The sequence below is a fragment of the Peromyscus leucopus genome, chromosome 15 (genome assembly GCF_004664715.2).
Source record: "Peromyscus leucopus breed LL Stock chromosome 15, UCI_PerLeu_2.1, whole genome shotgun sequence".
NCBI lineage: Eukaryota > Metazoa > Chordata > Mammalia > Rodentia > Cricetidae > Peromyscus > Peromyscus leucopus.
Window position 1 is genome coordinate 9,627,262 of NC_051076.1, and position 26,056 is coordinate 9,653,317.

At 42.7% G+C, this 26,056-nt stretch overlaps 1 protein-coding gene across 1 annotated transcript in view; it reads right to left on the reverse strand.

Moving 5' to 3' along the window:
* Ush2a (usherin) overlaps nt 1-26,056 on the reverse strand; it is a 688,259-nt gene that overhangs the window by 82,349 nt on the left and 579,854 nt on the right. Inside the window, 3 exon segments of the mRNA XM_028876752.2 lie at nt 8,409-8,763; nt 19,088-19,250; nt 20,990-21,148. Of these exon segments, the coding sequence (XP_028732585.1) occupies nt 8,409-8,763; nt 19,088-19,250; nt 20,990-21,148 (677 nt within the window).

The following is a 26,056-nucleotide window of genomic DNA, read 5'->3' on the forward strand; positions in this document are numbered from 1 at the left end:
AGACAGTCTAGGGAAATAGACTGCCCTTTGTATCCACTATAGTTTCTATGTGCAGATTCTCAGTAGAAATGCCACAGACAGTTAATTAATGGATGAGCCCCACAATATTTCTTGGTCATGATCATCAAATTAGATCTGATGTGTTTCAGTCCTCAGCTGCAAATAGCATGTAATTTTCATATATTCATGAGATTTCAAAGAAGCCGTTGCCCAGATTTTCAACTTTCATTTTGTTTGTTGATGTCTGGTATACATAAATACAAAGTACTCTAGTTAGATCAAATTCATAGTGGCTTTCAATAGTGCCAAGACAGAAAGCTACTGAAAGAGGTAAATTCTGTAACAATATCTGAAGCCTCTGATCCACATTGCCTGGCTTCTAGAATTTTCAATCAACAGTGTCGTTATCCAGATAATTAATTTATGCAAACTTCAATCCTCTAAGACCCAGCCAGAAAATATTTCCTCTTCTCTTCTCTCAACCCATAGACTGGATCAAGAAGGCTAGCGGCCTCAATTTTGTACTAGCCAAGGAAGATGTTCCCAGGATGTTTCACCTTACAAAATGATAAGGAGATCAAAAGATTCATTTGCAAGCCTATCACATAGCACTCACAGGTGGCGGGTGTGGGTCATTGCATTTGGATTAAAAAGGAAATGTCTCTCCCTCTATGAGAGGTCAGCAGCTTGTGTAAGGCGAAATCTTTTTACTGTTCAGCATGATTAGAATATTCCAGCAGTGGTTCCAGTAATTTAGAAATCACAGTATTGTTGTAATATTTTTCTAGGCTTCAGGAGCTCACAATTGTTTGGCCCAATCAAATCGGGGAACACTAGAGAAGTTATCACCCATCAAGGTAATTACTTTCAAGTTGAAATAATTACTCTATCAATGTTAATGGTCTTTCAACTTCAATAAAGCACTCACCTGCCGATAATCGTGTCTAACCTCCTGCTCCGCTGCAATTCCCTCTCTATTTAGCGGGTTATATTACAGCCGTTACAGTGGTCACTTGTCCTGAACAGCTGCTGACTTTCGATGTGATCGGCTGTGAACCATAAAGAATTGGTCATCTGTGTATGATATCCCCTCGCCCATCAGCCCTTGCAGAGCCGAGGAGGTGACTGCGGAGCTGTAATGGGGTTCTTCGGGGGCAGCCATCTTGTCTCAGGTAGTGGCCGCTTTCCACTGGTGACAAGTGCACAGTAGTTCAATTAACTTCTGCCCTTCACCGTCACTTGCCGCTTGCTGTCCCCGCTAACTGGCATACATTCTGAATTTATCGTGTGGGCCCATTGCTGCGTTCGGCTTACCTTCCTCATGTGTTGTAGACAAGGCTTCCCGGAGCTTCTTGGGTAGTGGAGTGAGGTTTGCTAGCTGTGTGAAAAGCCGGGAAGAAGCACCATCCTTGGCTCAAAGGCCTCTGAGCGTCCCCACCAACTGTCCCCCAGGTACCCGAGAGTCTGCTCTTTGGCAACGGTGATGCCAATTTGTGTGACTGGGGAGTGAGTGTGGGGGTGGGTGGGTAGAGGGCTAGATCCTGTTAAGATGGGACAGGATCTAAGAAAGGACAGGCCTTTCGAGTGTCACAACACGGTAGGTAGACAGAGTCACGTGAGGAGCAGAGCTCTTAGGACAGGCTTGAGGCACTCCTGTGGCAGGGATGACAGACATACACTTGAGGGCAATGCAGAGGACAGATTCTTGCTTAGCAATTTACAAAAGAGACTTAACCAACTCTGGTACTTAGGGGATTACCTGGAAGTTGTAAACTCAGAGTTTTGTGGCAGGGTTGGGAACAAATATAAAACATGGTTTTACAACTTATGGCCAATTAGTTTACCCGTTTTATACCAACCACAACTTTATTTACACTTGCCAATTTATTTTAGCCTTGCAAATTGCAGAACATCTAAAGTTTCAGTTTGCTATATTGCCATTCACAGTGCTTTGCATACTAAGTGCTGCAATGCATTAGCTAATGCAATAACCCTATGAGATCCATAGCAGTTCAGTTCAGACTGGCAGTGTATAAAAGGATGATGTGTAAGGACAAGGCCATCTTAGGAGAAAGAAAGGATGAGTGTGGAGAGCCTATGTGATTCAAGAAGGAGTTGGCATACAGTTTGGAGGTTGACTTGAGAGGATTTAGGGAGAGTTGGATATGGCAGCAAGAGGGGAGCCTTAAGATGACCTGGCTTAAGAAGCCATAAGGCAAGTTAGCTATATAACAGGATGGAAACGTATCTGATGTGGGGAATCATGACGCTTAGAAAGACAAGCGATAAGAGCTGGCTGTGGTAACTGGTGTCTGAAAATCCCAGCATTGGAAGACGGGAGCTGGAGGACAGCATGTTCCAGGCCAGCCTGAACCGCAAAGCCAGTGCAGTAAGTGGCAGTGACCACATACGGATCTCAAAGAACCAGCCATTGGTCTTCGGACCTCATCGGCCCGTGCAGGACAAGCTATGTAAAAGAACATCTAAGCTTGGGCTGGTGAAACAGGCAATCAGGCAAGGGTGTTTGCCCCCAAACTTGGCAACCTGAGCTAGAACCTTGGTCCACATGGTGGAAGAAGAAAACTGAGTCCTCCATGTTGACCTCTGACCTCCATATACATACTATGGAATGCACTTACATAAAAACAAAATAAATAATTTCTTTTTGGTTGAAAGCATGTTTGAGCTCATGAAAAGCCAATCAAAAAGGGAAATTCAGCTGATAAATGAGGTCATTGGTTATTTCCTTTTTCCCTGGGGGAGGAAATATAGTGATTTCCTCAACTCTGTGAAGGCGTATGAGGGATAAATATCTCAGAGTCACCTGGAGGAATCGAGAATCCCAAGAAAGGAGTGATAGAGGTCTGCTCTTGCCATGGGGTTTCCCACTGAAAAAGAGACTCTTGGGGTCTTTTGGATCTAGCCACAAGGATGGAGAAGGATCCTTGGAGGCTCTTAATGTAATTCTAAGACTTGATGATCATGACCCAATACAGAAGCTGACAGGTGCTTCCTATTCAATGACCTCTGGAGTTGAGACCTGACTGGGTCTCACCTCAGAGAGTTGGTGACAGGGCATTCAATCGGGCAGATCCCATGGACAAGATATTCTTTCATCATTTGGTAGGACAAGGGTCCTGTAGGTCTCATGGGTGCTAAGAAAGTAATAGCAATGTGACAGGTCAGGAAGTTGGCTGGGGCAGGGATAGAAGAGAAGCTGTGGGGTTGACTGCTAGGGCAGTGGCAGAAAGGACAGCAAAACCAAAACAACCAGTCAGATCACCCGGCCTGCCTCCACCAGAGGAACATGGGGCATGCAAATTTTCATGGGTCTTGAACATAACACACAGAAAAAAGTCCCATGAGGCATCTGCACTGCAGTGGCAATAGAGGATGGGTGAGGACATTATTAGCAAGGCTCTGCTCATTCTTACATAATTCATCTCCCTCCTTCCTTCTCCTTTCCTTCCTTCCTCTCTCCTCCCCCTTTCCCATTATTCTGAGGAAATTAGTAAAAGAATAGAAAACTAAGGAAGGAAGAGGCATGTGACTATGATGTCCCTCATAACTGTCGACCCCTAAGTGTCATATGGTTTAGATTACATGGTTGGTGCTTGCCAGTGAAGAACATCTCAAGGACAAACTGTGGGACCCACCCTTGGTATTATTGATGGGCAGACAAGAGAGACTTAGTGGAGCCGGTCAGAATAAAGTACAAGGAGCAAAATAAAGTTTTCTCAGAGAAGTAGTTGAAGGTAGATCATGCATAGCTAGTGAATGAAAAAGCAATATCAAATCAAATATATCTTTACAACAAGCATTCACTGTTCGATGTGAGACTCCTCCATCCATGCTCTGCATCTTCCATGTGGTGGTTTGAATAGGTACGGCCCCCATAGACTCATGTGTGTGAATGCTTGGCCCACAGGGACTATCAGGGTGTGTGGCCTTGTTGGAGGAAGTGCGTCACTGTGGAGGCAGGCTTTGAGGTATCATATATGCTCAAGCCATGCCCAGTGTGGATACAGACTCCATCTGCTGCCTGCTGATCAAGGTGTAGAATTCTCAGCTCTTTCTCCAGCACCATGTCTGCCTGCATGCCACCCGCCATGATGATAATGGACTAAACCTCAGAACTATAAGCCAGCCCCAATTAAATGTTTTCCTTTGTAAAAGCAGTTGTGGTCATGGTGTCTCTTCACAGCGATAGAAACCCTAAGACATTTCATATAATAGAAAAAATGACCTAGTTACATAATAAAATGTGTAAAATCTGTCTATAGGACAGACATGCAGGGAGTCTTGGGGGAGCTGCCATTTTTTTTTTCATATCATTGTCACACCAGAAAGAGATCCTTTTAGGATGCAACATCTTACAGAGCGTTTCTGCCACCTTGTAAATGGGTCTGCAGAAGAAAGGCCGAGAACCATCACACTGTCACAACTACAACTAATTTAAGATCCTACGTAAGAAGCAATAATATTTTACATTATAATAAGCCAAAACGAAAATGGGATTAGAATGAGTTCATCAATTTACTCACAAACCTTCCATAATAGGGCAATTATGAAGTACCTCATAATGTGTTTTGGCTACAAATCTATTTAATGGTAAAGAAATCTGGGCCAAGCACATGAGGAAGTTTTAAATGCCTCCTCCTTGACATTGGGAAAAGGAGTTTGGCAACGAGAAGGTAGAGACTAGTGTTGTAATTTTGGATTTTATGCCCAGATGAGAAGCCAACTCTTAGTGACCCAAATCATTTGCGTAGTCCGTCAGCTCCTTATGCCTGCCTCTACATATGGAGTGAGATACCATCTATCTTTCAGGGTACTGGGCAACGGTATGTTTTGGGCTTGGTGTTTCATAATCCTATAGGGCAAGCAGAGACATGCTTAGAGCACTAACTAGCAGGCAAAACACCTTTGCCTTTAAATCCCAAGTTATTTCTGCCAGTACAATGGCAGGTGCCAATGTGATGGCAGGTGCCAGTGAGCAAAAGCAAACAGACCTGAGTGGTGGTGGCAGCCTCGCCAGCCTCGCCAGGAGTGTTCCTGCAAGTAGCACCATGGAACTCTTGGATGCCAAGCAAGGCTAAATTCAGCCTCTCTCCTGACACTGCACCATCCATCACAGAGCTAATGGGGGAAGGAAGTTTAAGGACTTGTAACTGAAGCCTGTTTTCGGTAATGAAGGCTACAAAGATCTGAAGATACCCTAAGAATTTTGGTCTTTTCATCTCAGAGAGACCTACTTAGACTCAAAGAGAGATGGCTTTCATGATGTTGGGGGAGAAACCAGTGATGCATTAAAAGCCACACACTCCCATTTCCCTTCTCCTGCTGCCTCTGCTGCTGCTGCTGTTCCTGCCAACACATCCACTCCTCACCCCCACCGAGGGCCCCTGCTGCCTGTTCTCCATCCACTGCCACCTCCAGCGGGATTCATGGCTCCATAGCACCTGCTTCATGTGGCTCTCCCAGCAACCTCCACCTGCCTCTAAACAACTCTGGGGGGACCTGAACGAGCTAGGGATGTGCTTACAACATGGGTGATATTCTGGTGGTCCCTTGAGTAGATATGGGACCCCAATAATCAAGGGACTAAATGAGTGACATAGGGATGTCTTTCACAAGTCTGGGTTGATTTGTTTTTCTGAAATTGTGTCTTTACACTCAGTGTTTCGTTTACAGTATCACCTCTTAGCTGGGGGGTGGGGAGTTTAGCTAGAGTAGAGTAGCTAGGAGGAGTCTTGGAGCAGGATTTAAAAGGGAGTCCTTTATGTACGCCCAGATAGAAGACATCCAGTAGTGAGGGGCTTAGAAACCTTATTGCCCAACTGATAAATTGTGCCTCCCACTTGATAGCCCACCTTCCTACCCAACCACGGCTGGGCTCAATCTTATAGTAAGCTGTCCATCATTTTCTTCCACCCCACTGTGAGAGAGGTTGCCTCTCCTGAGCAGCAAACTAACTGGCCCTGGGTTGTAAAAGGAAGCAAGATGAGCGAGCCATGGAGAGCAAGCTGGTAAATAGCATTCCCCTGCTTCAGTTCTTGCCCCAACGTCCCTTCATGATGGACTGTGGAAGGGATGTGTAAGCCAAATAAGCCATTTCCTCCACAAGTAGCCTTTGGTCAAGTGTTTATCACAGCAACAGAAAGCTAACCAGGACAGTGGGTAAAGGGACATTCTTCTCTTTAGGGGACAGGAGAGGATATTGGATATATGGTAGAACTTCCTTCATTTTAATGTTAAATGCAACCTCTACATTGGGAATGTAGGAGTGGATGAGACTCACAGACCGTGGTCTATTTGCCTGATGATCTCAATTAAAGTATCCATCCATGTGAGGTCATAGTGACTAGTGCCTTGGGGATTCGACCTGGTGACCAGAATGTCTGAATCCTGGCCTTATGGAACATGGCCTTGATTGCTTGAAAAGTTCAGAGGGAGATTTCTGGATAAATCCAACCAAATCTCTGAGGGTTCTTGCTCTCAGAGTCAATGATCCAGAATGCTGGAAGGCCACTTGGGATGAATACAAACATTCAAAAGTAAGTTGTAGGAATGTTATAATTTCTTGATTATTCTGGCTAGCCTCTTTGGCATCACAAAGAATAATACATTTCAGAAAAATAGAAAAAGTGTGCATGATGGTCTGTCAGGATCAGAATGCTGAAGACAGTATTAGGACCTCCATGCACTAAGCCCCGCCCCCTCCACAGGTGGGCTTCTCTTCTAGGAACATGTTAGGTTGTTATAGATAGAACCCAACAAAACAAATAAAAGGCAGAGTTCTTGCATTCATCAGATCCTTAAACCACGTGTGTTATAATAAAACCAGCTAAGCGATGACTCACAAGGTATTCACCCAAAGGAATTCCAATAGAACTCAGGAGAATGTGTAATTAGTCATATATCCTCCTAAGTTATATTTTGAAAGAACAAAGGTTTGGTCACTGTTACTGGTTCCTTTGATAAAAATATATTTATCATAATATTTCAGTATTTTAATCAAAATTACTTTACAGGTGAAAGATTAGAATATAAGTTCTAAGGATACAGTTTAATATAGCAGATTTCCCTAAAGATTGAATTATTAGCAAAAATGCATCATTTCTACACAAGATCATGGCTCATAATGTTTATGAAGAAGTATCTAGAAATGAAATGGAAAAAATGCTGATAGGAAAAGAATGGCAAACAGGAAAATAAAATATCAGTTCTGAAATAGGACGAAGACTTTCCCAGTAATGCCTTCTCTCAAATGCTGCTTACTGTTGACTCGTGAAAAAAATAAACATGAGCCCGGCGGTAAAGTGTTAAAATCTACCACTCACTTACACAGATTCTTTTGGAACTACATTACAACACACTGGCCTGGTACTAACCGTTCATCTTGATAAACACGAACTCCTTAACTTGTGCATAGATTGGACTTCCTAGGCTTGAGTCACAGGCACATGACTTTAGATTTTTAAAGTAATACTAAGTGCCACCCTGTTCATCTTAACTTGTAAGGGTCATTCACATATAATGATGTCTTGAAAACCATGACTATTCGCCTCCTAAAGCCCTAACATTTCATCTTCTCCACGCAGGTTCTCCAGCCTGAGAGCTTCCTGTTGACTTCCCAGGGCATTTCCTGTGCAATGCTTTCTCTGTGATACCCGTTCTTGCACTGTGACTCATGACTGGCAAGTGTGTTGGGGTTCGGGATCCAAATCCTATGTCAGTGGGCTCTACAGGTTTTCTTATTTTTTTAACCTATAATTTCTCATTTCTACAATACTATACAAATGTCTCTGAGACAAAAACAATCACATTTCTGCATGTCTCATAGAACATAAGGAAATTGTGGGCATAAGCAAAACTCTCAGGAAACACTAGGTGAGCTAATGAAATTATTTTATCCATCAGAGGGAACAGCTCAGAAAAGAATAATCAATCCCCTGTTAGAATACCTGTCTTTCCTAGAACATAAAATATTATTGCCTTCCTCTCTGCATGCTATAAACATGTGTGTGTGTGTGTATATATACATACATATATAATTAGTTCTTTCACAAACTAGAGAATTACATGTTCTTATCTTGACATCATGCCTATGCAATATTGAGGGAATTACTGAATTATTCCCATTTAGTGGGTCTGTAAAGTGGTAATCAGGCAAAGGGACTTATTTATTTGCTTGTAATAAAACAAATCAGTTCTGGTCTGCCAACTGGTCCCCAAATGCTCCTCATACTCAATTTATTATCTTATCCCTAGGACCATATTGCTGTTTTACAAATATGAAAAATTCATCTATTTATGCTCCAAGTGAGGAAAATGACAAGCACATAAGGAAATGAAACCTGTTGACCAGATAATTCAAGGGCTGGTTATTAATTCTAAGTTCTTACCATCACTGTGAAAGCATGCACAGTAGAGCTCTTAGGGGTTGCCTCCTCTGGTCGCTCTTGGTAGATCACGTGGTACTGGAAGATAACGCCATTGGAGGCCTCAGGCTCTGTCCAGTTCAGCAGCACTGAATGAGCACCGGTGGCTTGGGCCCATGGTGCTGAGAGGCCTTGAGGTGGGGCCTCCAAGGTCTGTACTGTTGACCACAGGCTGTCCACTGCACCCTTGGAGTTCCAGGCTCTGACTCGGTACTCATACAGTGTAAAAGGCCGCAGGGTGTCGGCATCATCAGTGAACTCAAGAGGGCCTTCCGACCAGACAAAGAGGCGAGCCTCCTCTTCCGCGTCAGCAGGACGTCTGCAAGAGAACCAAGCAAGTCCTGTGACACCTGGACACTTCACAGCAGCTTTAGAGACAGAGGAAGAGATGGTGGGTAGGGTCCAGCACTCTTCAGCTTGGCTATCAAGATGAGTGGTGTTTTTTTTTTTTTTTCTGATAATTTTTCCTTATCAGAAATATGCTACATTTTTCTTAATGTAGTTGATACCTTGTGTGTGTGTGTGTGTGTGTGTGTGTGTGTGTGTGTGTGTGTGTTTCTAAAAGTGCATACAGGTCATAGGAAACATATAAATATAAAATATATAAAAAAGGCAACACATTACTGTGATGGTTAATATTGTCAGGGTGACAAGATCTAGGACCACCTAGGAGACAAACCTCTGGGCATGTCTGTGAGGAAACACTTAGCTTGGGTCAGTTGAGCTGGGAAGACCAAGTGTGCAAGGGGAACAGCTCAGCAAAGAATAATCAGCATCATGTTAGAATTCATGTGTCTTTTCGAGTGTGTGGAGCATTATTTTATTCCTCCGAGTGAGGAATACATCATGGGTGTGTGCACAAGCAGTCTTATCAGGCTCTACCTTTGAACACAGAGCCACAGAAACAGGGTACACGATTGCTGGAGGCCAGTGTATTGGGAATTCCATCCCTTCTGTGGTAGGTGGACTGCAGTAGGCTCCAGTGTGGGATGCTCTCACATTCTTCGTGACCTCGGCCCTATGACTCTCTCTGGCTCACAGGCTGGAAACTGATGACTTTGGTGACTGCAAAGCATTTGTATAGTGAGGCTGACCCTCCTGTTGCTGTGGGATGTCGGGGATCACTATGCTCAAACACCCTGGCTGTCCTACTGTGGGAGAGCCACTGGCCAGAGAACCCACAGTTCTTCCCAAGGTTTACCTAAAATGATGTACCTTGCATTTGCCTGCAGCACAGTTGGAGAGCATTTCTATGTGTTTCTTTTGTGCCACTTATTTTCTCTCCATTTAAATTTTCTGTTAATTACAACATAACCCTCAAAGCAGGAGACATTCTCATTATTATTATTTTCTTGTACACTTGGTATCATACATCAAGACTCACACATAAATACCATCTTTGACTCAGGAGCAGGAATACAGAGATGAATGAACCTACTGTACACAAAGGAGCAGAGTTGAGTACATGAAACAGAGCTGTATGCAAATGAATGAAAATCACATGGTAAGCACAGAATCAGGAATATGAGCTAGAGTCTTTTAAAGGGCAAAGGGCGAAGGACGATTTCCTTTTTGATGTTCTATAAAACCTATTACAGTCCAGAATATTCTATCACAGTCTAGAATATTCTCAAATATTCTTTTAACTGCTAGAGAATAAGATTACTCAGTCCTCTTATGGTTGAGATTTTGTTGCTATCAAAACTCAGATCTATGCATTTTCTTCTGGCATTGGATATAATAAGACATTAAACACCGAAGCAAGAGGAAGGGAATTGTCAGTTGTTAAGATGCTCCTAAATATCTGATGTTGAGTTGGGAACAGACTTTTCTCATCCGGGTGTGAAATCACAGCACATATCTGACGCGAGGGGAACTGTGCTTCTTACGTCTCCATATTCCCAGTGTCTAAGCCCATGGAGGTTTCAAGCATTTACTTTTCAAATGAGTGGCTAAAAGGTATGATATATTTTTTTCTGCCTTTTGCCTTCATCTTTATCAAGTCTTATATCTTACTGGGGTAGAGAGCTAGGCTGAGGAAGGAGATGGAATGAAGTGGGGCTCCCCTCTTCTAGCTCCGTCTCTGGTGGAGAAGAGAGTGTTGAATAAATCAATATTTTCCAGGCTGTTAGAAGTCTTTAATTAACACCCTCTTTAGACGCTGGGGAACACACATGCTGCCATTTCAGATTAACCGGCCCCATCAAAACTCAAAGGGTGATTAAGACAAAGCAAATGACAATATCGTTCACAAAACAGGAGCAGGGGATGGAGACTCTTCAGTGCTGGGAACCTGGTGCTTCTCCAGCTGAACAATCACTGTGGTGTAAGGAGGAGCCATGGCAAAGCCAGGGAGGCATCACAGGTCCACCTCCCCGACCGGCAGGCAGCTTCATTATGACCTGCTCCCACGCACGGGCCAGATTCTGTCCTCCATGTAGGTGTGTCCAGTTTGGCCCTGCTGCCTGTTGCATGTCTTCGGTACTGGGAGTAGGATGGAGAGGGATCAGCTCTGGGAACCCAGGGCTCACAGCCAAGGACTCCCGCCAGCATCCTAAAACTGTATCTGCTAGGATATGATGCAAACCTACCAAAATCCTATAGGAAAACTACAGTTTCTATTTTGTCTTACTCCAGACTCGCTATGACAATTCAATTAATTTTTATTAAACATCTCGTGAATTACCAAATTGAGATGTAGCCATGGTTTTCATAAAACTGACATAAAAAAACCCACTGCCTGAAGGGGAATTTTATATCTACACTATTTCAGAGATGCAATATGATGGTCACTTCAAGATTATTCACCAAAACAATGAAAGGATGTAGCCTGGTGAAGTATTTCTTATTATTGATTACTTAATAAATTCATATAGAATAATATGTTGCATCCCAAGTGTGGTGTTAAAAGTCAGGCTCTCTTTGTGTCTGAACACACCCAGAGAAGAGGTTGAGGAAAACACATTTTCTTTTCTTAGTTACTGGGTGTCAACAGTTCATGGGAATGGTCCTGTTTCTCCAGAATAGCACATGTTTATAGATTACACGTTCAGCTCTCTGGACAGCCACGCTGCTGTTTACTTCTTAGAGGTTATTTGGACAATTCTATTTCAAAGGTAGGTAATTGAATGCTGCCTGACTATGTGGAGGAAAAAGATAAATATGAATCTGGGAAGTACAGAGTTTTAAAAGCCTCTTGTCCTCATTTTATGTATTAAATGTCCTCTAAATATTTTAAATATAGTTATTACATGGCCTAGACATTGAGATCTCCATTTCTGCTTTGTCAAGGAGCTTGATGCTGGGTTCTGTCAACAGTGGGCACCAGAGGGTGACCAGGAAATCACGGTGAAGGGGAATGGACTCTTCCTCCTTGTTTCCTTTAGTAGCGGCTACGGTGAGCATCTTGCCAGCAAGGGATCTCCCATTTTAGAGGAGGATGAAGCTTATTTAATGTGAGAAAACAGATTTACTGTTTCCTCCCCTAAAGATCCAATGCCAGAAACAGCCTCCTAGGAACTGAGACCCAACTACCCAGAGTTCTACCTCTGCATTTTCTGTTTTAATAATTCTGCCCTTGTCCTTTGTTCCTTCAGGCTTTCGGGTGTCACCAACTTTTGTATAACTGCCACTTCCCTGCTATCCTGGAGTTTTCTTCTCATCTCTTCAGTTACTCAATTAACACATGTATCCTTCATGGCTCTTTACATTCAGTTTCCTCTGTTAAAGGTAACTGGGCTTTCTTTTTCTTTCTGATTACAACTTGATTGCTACAGAAAGTGATGATGTCTACAGAAAGAGGGAAATAGGAAAATCAGAGAGAGAGAGAGAGAGAGAGAGAGAGATGGTGGATTGCATCTGGATTCAGTAGTTACTATTTTGCCTTTACTATTCCATATAACAAGTTGAATCTAAAAATTAGATGATAATAGATGAACAATAGGAGGATTTAACAGACTCTTCATACCTGTCATTTGAGATAAGCACTATTGTTATTATTTTGTGTCTAATAATTTAGATACTTTTCCTCTACATATAAATGTAAAGAAAAATCAATTCTCTTAAAGAAAAACAGACATAGTAGGCACTTTTTTGTCACCAAGATTCTTTCCTTGTTCTTCAATAAATACCCACAGCTTCCAGCTCTGCCTTCCTATTTCTGCTGCTTTGCATTGAACATAGTACCTCACATGTATCATTTCGCTATTTCTTATAAAACTTGCAGAGGTTAATTATCCTTTATGTTCATGAGCCCAATTTTGCATAACTTTACAGGTTCTTGACTCACCCAAGAAACTGTCGCCCCACCACCAGGAGGTGGTAAAAGACACGTCATTTGATCACAGATGCCAGGATCTTTCCATGATCACACTGTTTCTATATATTTCTCTAGGTTCAATATTAACACACACACACACACACACACACACAACACACACACACACACACACACACACACACACACACACTAAAACCCAAACAAAACAGCACCTAAACTGGTCAGCCTCGCCTGTTAAAGTCTTCCATTAAAAAGGCTAAACATTCAGATGATCTAAGTTTCTTCCATGAGTGGTTTAGACCCTAGCCAAACATGACAGCAGCTTCCACTCTGGCCTTTAGTGTTGGGAAATTTTCCTGTGTATGTGTGTGTTTCTAAAATGGACTAGATAATGAATTTTGAATAGGTGGCATACCAGATTAATAATTCATTAAATACTGCGGGGAAACTCTTTTCTTTTTGTAATTTTTTTTCCAGACAGGCTCTCATTGTGTATCCCTGGTTGTCCTGGAACTCACTCTGTAGACCAGGCTGGCCTCAAGCTCAGAGATCCGCCTGCCTCTGCCTCCCAAGTGCTGGGATTAAAGGCATATGCCACGATGCCAGGCTGAAAAACATTTTTAATGGAGACCTGGAATTCTTATCTTACTCTAGCTAATAAAATTCATTCCATTCTTAGAAATAAGAAGAGCCATAGAAGAGTTGAAATAGACAGCCAAGGTCCCCCCCGTCCCCCCCCCCGTCCCCCCGAGGACCGGGGTCGACCTGGTAGACTCAGTCCAGGCAGGTCCATTCCCCCCCTCCCAGACTGAGCCAAGTGTCCCTGCATAAGTCCCAGGATTCAAACAGCCAACTCATGCGACGATCCCAGGACCCGGCACCAACGCACAGCTGCCTCCCAAACAGATCAAGCCAAATGACTGTCTCACCCGTTCAGGGGGCCTGATCCAGTTGGGGGCCCCTCAGCCTTTGGTTCATAGATCCTGTGCTTCCATTCATTTGGTTATTTGTCCCGGTGCTTTATCCAACCTTGGCTTCAACAATTCTCGCTCATATAAACCCTCTTCTTTCTCACTAATTAGACTCCCAGTGCTCCACCAGGGGCCTAGCCATGGATGTCTGCATTCAGATTCCTCAGTCCTTGGATGGGGCCCATGGCACAACTATCAGGGTGTCTGGCCATCCCATCACCAGAGTAGGTCAGCTCCTGCCGTCTCGCGACCATTGCCAGCAGTCTTTTGCGGGGGTATGTTTGTGGATCTCCGTGGGCCTCCCTAGCCCTCCGCTTCCTCCCCTTCTCACCTTCTCATGTGGTCTTCATTTACCATGGTCTCCTATTCCTTGTTCTCCCTCTCTTTTCTTGATCCAGTCAGGATCTCCCACTCTCTTTCCCTCAACCGTCGCCCCTCACTGTTCCCACTCATGACCAGGCTGTTCATGTAGATCTCGTCCATTTCTCCGTGTCTTTTTTTGGGGTCCCGTTTTCCAGGTAACCTCACTGGTGATATGAGTAGCAGTATTCATCAGGGAAATGCAAATCAAAACAACTCTGAGATACCACCTTATGCCTGTCAGAGTGGCTAAGATCAAAAGCACTGAAGACACTTTATGCTGGAGAGGATGTGGAACTAGGGGAACTCTCCTCCACTGCTGGTGGGAGTGCAAGCTTGTACAACCACTTTGGAAATCAATATGGCGCTTTCTTAGAAAATTGGGAATCAATCTTCCCCAAGATCCAGCTATACCACTCCTGGGCATATACCCAAGAAATGCTCAATCATACCACAAGAGCACTTGCTCAGCTATGTTCATATCAGCATTGTTTGTAATAGCCAAAACCTGGAAACAACCTAGACGCCCTTCAACTGAAGAATGGATAAATAAATTGTGGCACATTAAAATGGAATACTACTCAGCAGAGAAAACAATACATCAACGGTTCAGCAATAGATAGAAAAAATCATGAGAGTAAAGACTCAGAAAACAATGTGTTATTTTTAACATGATCACAAAAAGATTTACTACATGATTATAGACTAATAAACATGAAACCCCCAGTAGAAAAGTATGACGAGTATGATTTTCTTAAAAGATTTATTTATTTTTATGTGTATTGGTGTTTTGCCTGCATGTATGTCTGTGTGAGGGTGGCAAGTCCTTTGGAACTGGAGTTATAGACAGTTGTGAGCTGCCACATGGGTGCTGGGAATTGAACCTGGGTCCTCTGGAAGAGCAGCCGGTGCTCTTAACCCCTGAGTCATCTCTCCAGCCCCCATGATTTTTTTATGTAAGAGAAAACATAACACATTAATGTTAGTATGTTAAAATGACTGGTGTTTACATCTACTCATAATGATTATGTATGTCTTAGTTAGGTTATATGGAAGCTATAATGAGTAATACAACCTTCTGTAGTGCTGTGGTTAAACACTCTTCCCCATCAAGCACATTTCTTGTAAAATTTCAATCATCACCAAGGTCTTATTCTGGAAGGACCAGTCTTAATAATATTGACATCATGGAACCTCCCATGAATGTTCTAAAAATAGAACTACTCTCTTCTGGTGGTTAGCATGAGAAAAAAACTCTCCTCTAGGCTCAGATATTTGAACACTTGGGATCCCCGGTGCTGTCACTGTCTGGGAAGGGTATGGGACCTTAAGCAGGTATACCCTGCCGAAGGGAGTATGTCACTGGAGTGGCTTTGAGAGTTTAGAGCCTCCCCACTCCCAGCTCTCCCCCTGCTTTGTCTTGAGGTTAAAGATGTGATCTCTCAGCTTCTTGCTTGTCTCCCGCTGACACACCTCCCTGGATATTATGGATTTCCCCCCTGGAGCATAAGCTCAAAGGAACCCTTTTTTTTTTTTTTCACAGCAATGACAAATTTTCTGATGAATATTTGTGTGTCTCACATTATGGTGCGCATCACACCTTTTGTTTAGTTTACCTTATATTATATAGCAATGAATCATTAGTAAGAAGAATGAGGGCTTAAGAAGCTTCGTGTCCCTTGGTGTGTATATACACATATGCATATATCTAGCTATTTATCATCTACATCAACGCTCATATCTGTATCCACCTTCTCACACATCTTTGATTTATCAGGCACCTGTCCTCACTTTTTCCAGCTTATTTATCCATTCTACAGAATCACTTCAGTTTAATTCTTGGAAACAATGATTCATACCTTCTAAATGATCTTAGATTTTATCCTCCAAAGTCTTTCTGAATATCCAGAAGGAAGTTTCATTTTTTTCCACAGTGCTAAAGTGTCTTTGTATGCACTTTTGACTTCTAATGCACATAGACAGTTCAAATATTATTGCTCATTTAAAAGGGGAGATTCATGAGACCATAAGCCCTGTGTAATTTCATCTCTATTTATATGGATGCTCCTAGAGGGAGGAGGTAATTTTACTAAGTGTTTTGTCAATTCCTGGGAAAGCAGCTTGTGTGGATTTTGTACATGGAAGTGGTGAGAATTTTACTATTTACAAGGCTATTGGCCTAATGAAGTAGGCAGACTGAAAAATCTTTATCCAAACCAACCCCTCTTTGAAGAAGATGTGAACATTCAAGCTGACTTTGCCTGGATCTTGACAATATACAAGTTATAAAACACTAACTTAGACTTCCTCGTTATTTATGGAAATGCTTACAGAAAACTCCCATTATGGCTTGCATGTAGTCAAGAAAGCAGCCTAGGTAACTGGAAAGTGAAGGTGGGACATTCATGTGTACAGCCTGTCACTAATAGGTTTTAATGTTTTAAGTGTGGAACACTCCTCACAGACTCGGGTCTTGGGACACTTGACCTCCAATTGGTGGCGCTGTTTTGAGAGGCTGGGGAAGCTTCGGGAAATGGAGCAGAGCTGGCAGAGGTCTTAGGAGCAGGTTGAGGACTATGGGTGGGCTCAGCTTCTGCTTCTTGACTATGCTCTCTGCCCCCTGATCCATTGAGACATGCACAAGCCACCTCACATCCCCACTGCTGTGAATAGATGCCACTTTGTCTACCTTGAGCAATGTCATGCATGAAAATGTGAGCTGAAATAATTCCTTCCTCCTGAGTCGCTTGTGCTGGGTGTTCTGTCCCAGTGATGAGAAAAGTAAGCGACACATGGACTATTCTGTTTTGGTTTTGGGGTCGTAAGCATCTTACCTGCTTATTAAGGGAGGCACTTTTTTTTTTTTTAAATGGCATGATATGTAGAAGCAATATTAAAACAATGGAAGAGAATTACAGAGGGGAAAGTAATTTGGTGGATCTGTGAGAATCGCCAGAAGCATTTTCAAAATGAAGTCAGCATGTTGGCTTCCCGTAATTTAATGAGAATATCTGCATAGGCCGAGCCTTGTCTTTGGTTTGAGCCGAACGCATTTCCTTTGGTGATAGAGGGAAGCAGGTGAGTGATGGAGTAGGAATTATATGGCATAACCTCCGCAGACGTACTGCAGGCTTGAGCTGCAGCCGTGTGAGGGGCTCTGCGTAGTCACGGGATGAAAAAGAACTGTGTGTCTACATGCTATTTCTGTCCTTACAAATTTCTGATTTTTTTTCCTGCAGCTATCTAAGAAAAATTTGATATTGTTGTTGTCTAAGCACATTTAAACTTCAGCTGGAATAACTGCCAAGTGATTCATGCCTAGGTAGGTGAATATAACGATTGTATCTGGAGCCCCAGTGCGCCATTTTCATTTCACTTTAAATAAAAAACAAAATGTATCTATGTCAGTCAGTGCCCTTCCACTGCACTCAGAGGTATCAAACAGGCTACAATTATGATGGTGAAGTGATTGTGTCACACTGGGGGAAGGTTTATTGCGTTGGAGTCTGCTAGGCAGTAACACATTCTGTTTCATATTACTCTTTATATCATTGTTTGGCTGTGACTAGAATAATCAAATGCCATCAAATGCTGTCAAATTCAATTTACAGTATTTTTCATTGAAGCGGCCTTTCTGCACTCTATTTCCTGTTTTTCCTTTGCTGGAGCTGCCATGGAATAGTCACTGTAATCATGAGCTTTGTTTACAAAACCAACAGAATGAAGCCACATCCTGCTCTCTAGCAGGTACCTATTCCCCTTCATTCACAACAGGGATTTGATGCACCTTCCTCATGCAATTAGCATTAAGTAATTGAAAGAAGACTATTTCTGGAGGATGGATACCTTAGATTCTACAATAAAGCACTTAGTGTAAAATGCAAACTCGCACCAGTCATTTTGATACATCCACGTGTATTTGAATCAGAAATATTATTCTTCACATTGATGTTTGCTGAGAAGTTGGCTTGCTCATTTTAGGGAATGCCATGTACAGAACTAGAAATGCAGCTGCAGTTTTTCCTTTCACATTTTTTTCCTCCTATAGACATGTAGTTAGTTGGTCATTGCAGGGTCTGAATGAAAGGGTTCCAATGTCAGTAGTAGCTATCACAGAAGGTGCATGCTACATGGACCAAACACAGAACAGTGGGGAGTGCTAGAGAGACGAACAAGGCCCGAGGGCAGTGGGTGAGGCGCAGTGGAAGTGTGCCGCACCCACGTGACTGTGTGGATGTGGCTTTTGGAGCAGGATTTCATGTGCAAATTGACCTGCCTGTCACACCTGTGTTTTCTGCCGTACATGCCAAGCACAGAGGGTCTTTGCTGCTGACCTGTTTTGCTTTCATCTTCCTCCTCCTCCTCCTCCTCCTCCTCCTTCTCTCTCTCTCTCTCTCTCTCTCTCTCTCTCTCTCTCTCTCTCTCTCTCTCTCCTCTGCCCTACTTCCTGCCCCTTTCCCATCTCTTTTCCTTGGCTCACTCATCCTTCCCTCCATCCCTCCCCATCTTTCCTTGGTCGTTTCCTCATGCTTTATCCATGCCCTCTTCTTCTGCTTTTATTTCCTTTACATTAGGGAGATCCATGTAATAAATTCTGCACATTCTTACAAGGAGAAAAACCTGTAAATATACCATCGGCCAACCAAGAGGAGAGGCAGTAAAGTTGAATGGGAGGGCAGAACACCTGCTTAGCACACATGAGACCCTGGTTTTGATCCCTAGAACTGCATAAACACAAAGAAGAAAAGAAAAAACTGGACAACATGAGAAACAAAGACAGCAACACTTGGAGGAGTCACAAAGATAAAAATCAAGGGCTCTAGGGTCTCGGCTGTCAAACAGATTACAACCAAAGGCTACACAGTTGCAGTGGGCCCTGGTCCTTGGTAGTGGACCCAGTTTCCACCTCCGCCCTCACTGGGAAGGGCTCCCTAGAACATGAATGCGCCTCTGTCCCCATGCAAAGTGGAGTGTGCCTGCGATTCTTCAGCCCCCGGATGACAAGCATTCCCCTCAAACCCCGAATCCCTCACCTGTGAATGACATAGCCGGAGATGACTCCATTGGGCCTTTGAGGTGGCATCCACTTAACCTCTATGCGAGATGACCCCAGAGCCTTCAGAAGAGGGGTCTCGAGACCCACTGGAGCTGCTTCATGCGTTCTGATGGACATCCTACTGCTAACTCCACAGCCTCCTAGAAGAGCAACCCAGGGCTTTAGTACTTTGTCCAGCAAGGCAAAGCGTCACACAGCCATACAGGAGGGTCACAGTGTCAGGAAAACAATCTGTCTGAATACATTGCATACATAGTTCAGTTTGGTCCTAGGGTACCCATGAGATTTGAACATTAAAACACATTATCATTTTTAGATGGTTCATTCAGTAACCATCTATTCATACAGATGTCGGCAAGATACCATAGGCTTGACTGACTTCGTTTCTATTTCTATTGCAGTTATTCTAGTCAGAAAGTGATTACATTTGAATTTTGTGAGTGTGTAAATGACCCACACATCCTGTATACACTTAATAGTATTTAATGTACTTAACTACAGACACTGAACAAGTGACTCTAAGTGTATAGGCCACCCATAGCGCAGCTCCAGTGATGTGGGGATCAGAATTCGATTTTGCCCCTAAATCCAGAAGACAGCATCACCTGGAAGCTATTTCCATGCTGGTAAGGGAAAGTAAAACCCTTCAAACAAACCATAGTTTGTAGGATGGAGTCAACAAATGGACTAGGGTTTCTGATATGAAACATCAAGACCAGCTTTGAAACTTGAGCCAACTCTAGGGCAATGGAACCAGGAATGTGGGAGTCCAGCCAACCTGATGTGGAGAGGAGACTGGTACGTTTCTCCAAGGTGGTGCAAACTACCGTATCTGTGTGAATTATATCTCACTTTGCAAACAGGTATTATTTAACATATACAGCCTATGGACACATGATATAGTCTTGCTTATACACCTGTTTATTTATTTGAGACATGGTCCTTCTACGAAGCCCTGGCTATCCTGGAACTTGCTAGTAGATCAGCTGGCCTTGAACTCACAGAGATCGACCTGTTTCAGCCTCCAAATTTTGGGATTATAAAGGCATGTGCCACCATGTCGGGCCTTCTATATCTGTTTTAAATGTATAGCAGAGTTAAATAATGACTGTGTAATATGTTCTCTGGATTCCATGTCTTTCTCTTCTGAATATTGGTTTATGTCTCTCAGTCCTCCAGTAGAGAGAAGAGCTGGTCACATTCTGTCTAAGATAGCATAGTTGATGCTCCTCCAGGCCACAGCCTAAGGCACAGACCTCAACTCATGGCATTGGGTCTAAGGCAACACCATCAAATGTATAGATTCATTTGTATATAATTCAACCCCCCTTTTTTTGTTTTGTTTTGTTTTTTCAAGGCAAGCTTTCCCTGTATAGACCTGGCTGTCCTGGAACTTGCTCTGTAGACCAGGCTGGCTCTGAACTCAGAGCTTTGCCTGCCTCTGCCTCCTGAGTGCTGGGATTGAAGATGTGCACCACCATGCTTGGCTTGCAATTCAATTCTTAAATAACTTCCCTCTCCTGAAAATTTTTAAATAAATTTATTTTATATTTTCTATGAAATTTATTCTAGAATCCATTTTGTTTTATATTATCAATGGCCTTTTTGTGTGAGCTGTTTTCTTTTAAAAGGCCTTATAAAGCAAGGCTTTACAAAGTTACCATTTTAACGTATTTAAATATTCATGATGTAATGTGCAAAGATGTCTAATGCTTCATTGGATGCCAAGATGAATTTTCTGGACAAATAGTCTACCACAAATTGGAAATTTAACATTATCCTTTGTATTCCAACTGAGAAACTGTGCCTTTTTAAGAAAAAAAATATTCAGAGATACTTTTTCAAACAAGCCCGGGTCAAGCGTCTAAAAGCCAGTCACCATTTTGGCAGGCTTGTATCCTTATTTCATACTGTGTGAATGGAGTCAAGTGTTTCAGATGGGCAGATTGACGGCGTCCAACAGAGAAGGCCAAAAGCATCACACCTCCACCACTGAGTAAGATGCTGTACTCCACCGGAATCTGGGGAATCAGGATCCCTGGGAAGAAGGAGAAAGAGAGAAAGAAAGAAGCAAAAACGCATCATGTAGGAGGGCCAACAAGTCCGTCCCTTAAGAACCATGCACTCATACAAGGTTATCCCTGAGAGGTGAGGGATGGCTTAGAGTAGCAGCGGAGCTGCCCCAAACCTAAGTTGCAGAACACTGCAGCGTACACTCCAAAGGCAAGAGCTGTTTAAACATTCATAATAGTCATAGCCAAAGATACACTCTACTGGTAAATAAAAATGAAGGCACCTGTCACTTAAAACACGAGGCAATTAAGGAGGGTATCATATTTTCCCTAGGTTTACTTAAAGTACATTAAAAAAAAAAACCCAACCCCAGTTTGCTTGTGACAATAATTCTTCTGTGGAGCATTGTGTAAGCATCTTGTCTGACATGGATCTTTGACATAATAGCCCATAAAATATCCAAATCACAGTCTACCTGGAGAATTCCCAGGGCATTAATTATTGAGCTAGTCCGCTCTGTCAGTGAAACTTATGGGCCTTAAATACATAGGAAATTTAGGTCCAATAACTGTCATTTTTTTACCTGCACTTTTTAAAGTAGGTTTTTTTAAAAAAATAATCTATTCACAATCTATTCCTATAATCAATTAAATGCCTGTTAACTTTTATTTGGTCATGAAGAAACATACACTTTTTAAAGGCAAGGCTATGAGCTTTGAATGAAGGCTGTAGTAGAGGTTCTCACTGAATTATCTCACTGACTGGGGAGCGTGGGGCATTTACAGGATTAGTTACGTGCCACCTATCAATAAGTTTGTCATTACTGTAGAGACAGCAAAATCTGTAGACAACACCACAGAGCGAACATCACAGGACCTGATGACATGAGGGATGAGGTCCACAGAAGGATGTCTTCGCTTGTGGAGGTGGAAGCCCCACTGAAAGGAAGAGCTGACAGACACCTGAGGTGCTCAGGATTGTGTCCTATGGATGTAAATGGGCACTGGGAAGATTTCCACCTATAATGACTGTCTCTTTTAGAGATTTGTTGTTGTTGTTTGTTTTTCAAGACAGGGTTCTCTGTGTTGTGTAGCCCTAGCTGTCCTGGAACTTGCTCCGTAGATCAGGCTGGCCTCGAACTCACAGAGATCCACTTGCCTCTGCCTCCTGAGTGCTGGGATTAAAAGGGTGCACCACCACTGCCCAGCTACCGTGGTCTCTTTTAGCAATCTGTTTGATTAGGTAGAACCTGACAACCCAGACTGAGTAGCACATGCCTGTTCATGTGTGTTCATGAGCATGTGAACAGACATGTGTGGTGTGTGGGTTATACATGCATGTAGAGACCAGAGGACATCCTTGGCTGTTGTTTCTCTGGAATAGTCCACCTTTTCTTTGTGAGACAGTCTCTATTTGTCTCTGTCCCCCAACTCTTGAATCACATGTGTGTGCTGCACCATGCCATTTTTTGGTCTATTTTTAATGTTGAATCTGGGGATCAAATTCAGGTCCTGATGCTGCATGACACGCTCTTTCCTGTTTAAGCCATCTCTCCAGGCCTAGAACAAGCATTTTTATTTTCAGTGTAGACTGTCCTACTTATTCACAACATTTGTTTTCAATACTTAAATTATCATTTTATCATCAATTCCTAAATTCTTCAAAAATCTTCATCACATTTTTATATGTATGTGTGCATGTGCATGCTTGCGTGTCTGTGTACATGTGTACCACTCATACATGTGTGGCCATCAGAGGATGCTTTTCTGTGGGAGCGGGTTCTTTTTTGTGGGAGTAGGTTCTCTTTTGTGGGAAAGAATTCTTGAAGACTGAATTCAGTTTTCGAGGCTTGGGTGGCAAGCACCTTTACCTGCTGAGACATCTTGCTAGCCTGATTCTCAATTCTTGTCTCTGGCTTTCAACTGCCATGTTTTCAACAGTCTGATAGATGCTTCTATATACATTTTCTAGAGTGCCCTCAATCTCTACAGAGATTACTATCAGAACAAGCTATGTTTTCCCCTTCCAAGTAGACTCATCCCAAGCTTCCTCTTTCAGTTAATGGTTAAACTATTCTCCATGCCTTTAAGCCAAGGGCCTGAGGAAGGCCCTTGGGGTAACCTCAATTTTTTTTTTTTAACTCCCGAACCCAAGTGACCATTAGATTTTTATGATCTTTCAATATAATTTGGGGTTTATAGAAAAATCAACAACAAAGGAAGTTGAATATGTTAAAAGGATCTAAGCTATTTTTGGAAAGCAAGACATCCTGGTAAATGATGGATTGAAACTTGAGGACTGGAGGTCAGGAGCAGGTTCGTATAATGACTTCAGCAGTAACACAGACTAGAATAGCATTTTTGATTTGTTCCTCTGTGGTCCCAGAGAGCAGCTCTTCTCCCATTATAGCAGATTACTAATTTCAAAAAGTCAGAAACTGTTACTTTTGTGAATGTGGCTCCTATGTTTAACTTTTAGCACAAAGTAGCTCAATAATGTGTCAGGTGATTAAATGAATGAATTAGACTTCTGGATAATGGTAACCTCTCTCTTTTAAAAATGTTTATTTAATGTGATTGCCTGAGTGTGAGTATGTGCACCGTGTGTGCAGCTCCCACAGGGGCCAGAAGAGTGCATCTGAAGCCCTTGAATCTGCTGCAGTTACAGGCCGCTAGGAGCTGCCAGATGCAGGAGCTTGGAACTGAACCAGGGTCCTCTGAAAGAGCAGCACATTCTCCTAAAAGCTGAGCGGCCCCCTCCCTGCTTAAAGACAAGAAACTCAGTAGAGTTAAAGGTCTTGTCTGGATTGCACATTGGCTTGTTGTGGGTAGTACTGATATGGTGTGGCTGCATATCAAAGCTTATATTTCTAAGCCTTGAAAGTAGGATCTTAGATTAAGCTAGCAGGAAAGGAAAATCAGGGCAGGGCTGAGAAAAGCTGTGTAGATAGATAGACCAGTTCTCAACCAGTCAAATTGCTATTAATGAAATAGGAAAATTAGAAAGATTTTACATTCTAAAGACCAAGTTTCCTAGTCTGAGACCCACACATCCTGGACACATGTGGCCTCATGTCAAAGAATGTTCAAAGACAAGGACAAACACAGCACTTTGTGGAATGTTCTTTTGATTTGTAAAGTTATAGGGACACATGCTTTTCCTGTCTGAAACAAGGAAATTAGTGTAATTTCACTTTTCCTTGTTCATAAAACCTGGCTGTGAGTTCTTCTGCCTAAAATGTCTGAGTGTAGAAAAATGGGAATGTCATGAAAGTTTTTTTACAAGACTAAAGGTTAGAAGCAGAAGTCACTTCACAGTGAACCACGCATAAGACTACGGAAGAAATTCGTGCTGAAGCACCTTGTGCTGAAAACAACTGTTCATGAGAAACTCAGAGAATACCTTTAGTCTCTCCACGTTCCCTTGAAAGGAATTCACCATGAACAACACAGCCCAGACATGGAACAAACAGTTCCTCTGGCCTATGACACTTCTGCTCAGTGTCACAATAGCAAAGTCTATATTACTTCTCTTCATGAGAGGATCAAAAGCTATCAAAGATCAAATCCCTAAAATTTTTAAATAAGTTCACATTTCTATTGGTTGGTGTAATGCATACACATCTTGGACTTATCTAGAAGATGTTCTCCAAGGCCTAATTCTCCTGTCAGAAGAAACCAGGAATATTTGTAGCCTTCCTAGCAAACTGCTGTAATTAAAATGAAGTTTGAGGGTTGGGGGAAGGAACTGATTATGGAGATCATTTGAGACTCTCAGTTCATTAACTGGTGAGGAGAACCGGGTAACATATTAAAGGAGAATGCCATGAGGCTCCCTATTCCCTTTAAAACATCCTACAGAGAGCACTTCTTGAAGCAGTAGAGATGATTGGAGAATGAGCCAGGGACCCTTCCAGTTTGCAATTTGACCTTTAAACAGGAATATGTCTTTACAGAACTTTCTATCAGGTACTCCTGATCATTGGAACACTGGAACACCTCATCATTCCAACTCACATTGGAGTCTCTCTCCTTAATACCCTGATGTAGTCTGCAGTCAACAGAAGGGAGGCTGCTGTCTGTCATGTATGGCACTATGAGGTGAGAAGGATGGCCTGGACACTGAGCGTGGAGTTGGCTCTCCTAGGTTTTCCTAGTACCTGGAATCTAACAACGCATCACTTTTTAATGATGGACATTTGTAGCAAATGCCTTCCACATTATGGGACTCAAGGCAAACATATGGATGCCACACCTACATGGGTTAGAAGATCAAATGTGGGGCTAAGAAACTGTAAACTCATGGCCATTGCTCGAGACTGACTCTTAGGATGACATGCCCACTCTGTTTCTTTCATTCCTTGGGAAGATCTTGTGGAAGAGTCTGGAAGGCATACTCACCATATTCTCATGTTCCCTCCAACACTTCTAAAACCCTCTCTTACACAAAGCCACTATTCCAAATAGATATGAATGTTCCATCCATGCAAGTGACTGTCCTCACACTCTCTCACTGTAGGGCTTTTTTAGTGTGCCTTGTACATGGTCAAGTTGTGCAGTGAAAACAATCTGTCATTCATCCTTGGTGGTAATTTCAAGTGGTCTCCCACCCAATCGGTCTGAAGTCAGCTTCTCTGTCTTCAGTCTGGACCTACAGCAGACTGCTTCCAGGCTCTGCATCCTTCAACTTCTCTGCTCAAAAATGACAGGACTCCCAGCGGGGCTAGGGCACAAGATTGCCCTTCTACTGTGTTTCAGCTATGGACACAGTATTGATCTAGGTTTGAGCATGGCTAGCTACAGCATGAACCTGGGAAATGTATTTTTCACCTTGCAGTTAATGGGCAACGAGAGCCCTTTACGTGCACCTATGAGGTGTTGGAGCAGAAAATGCACTTTAAACTGTGGACATGTCAAACACTGACAAACACCTA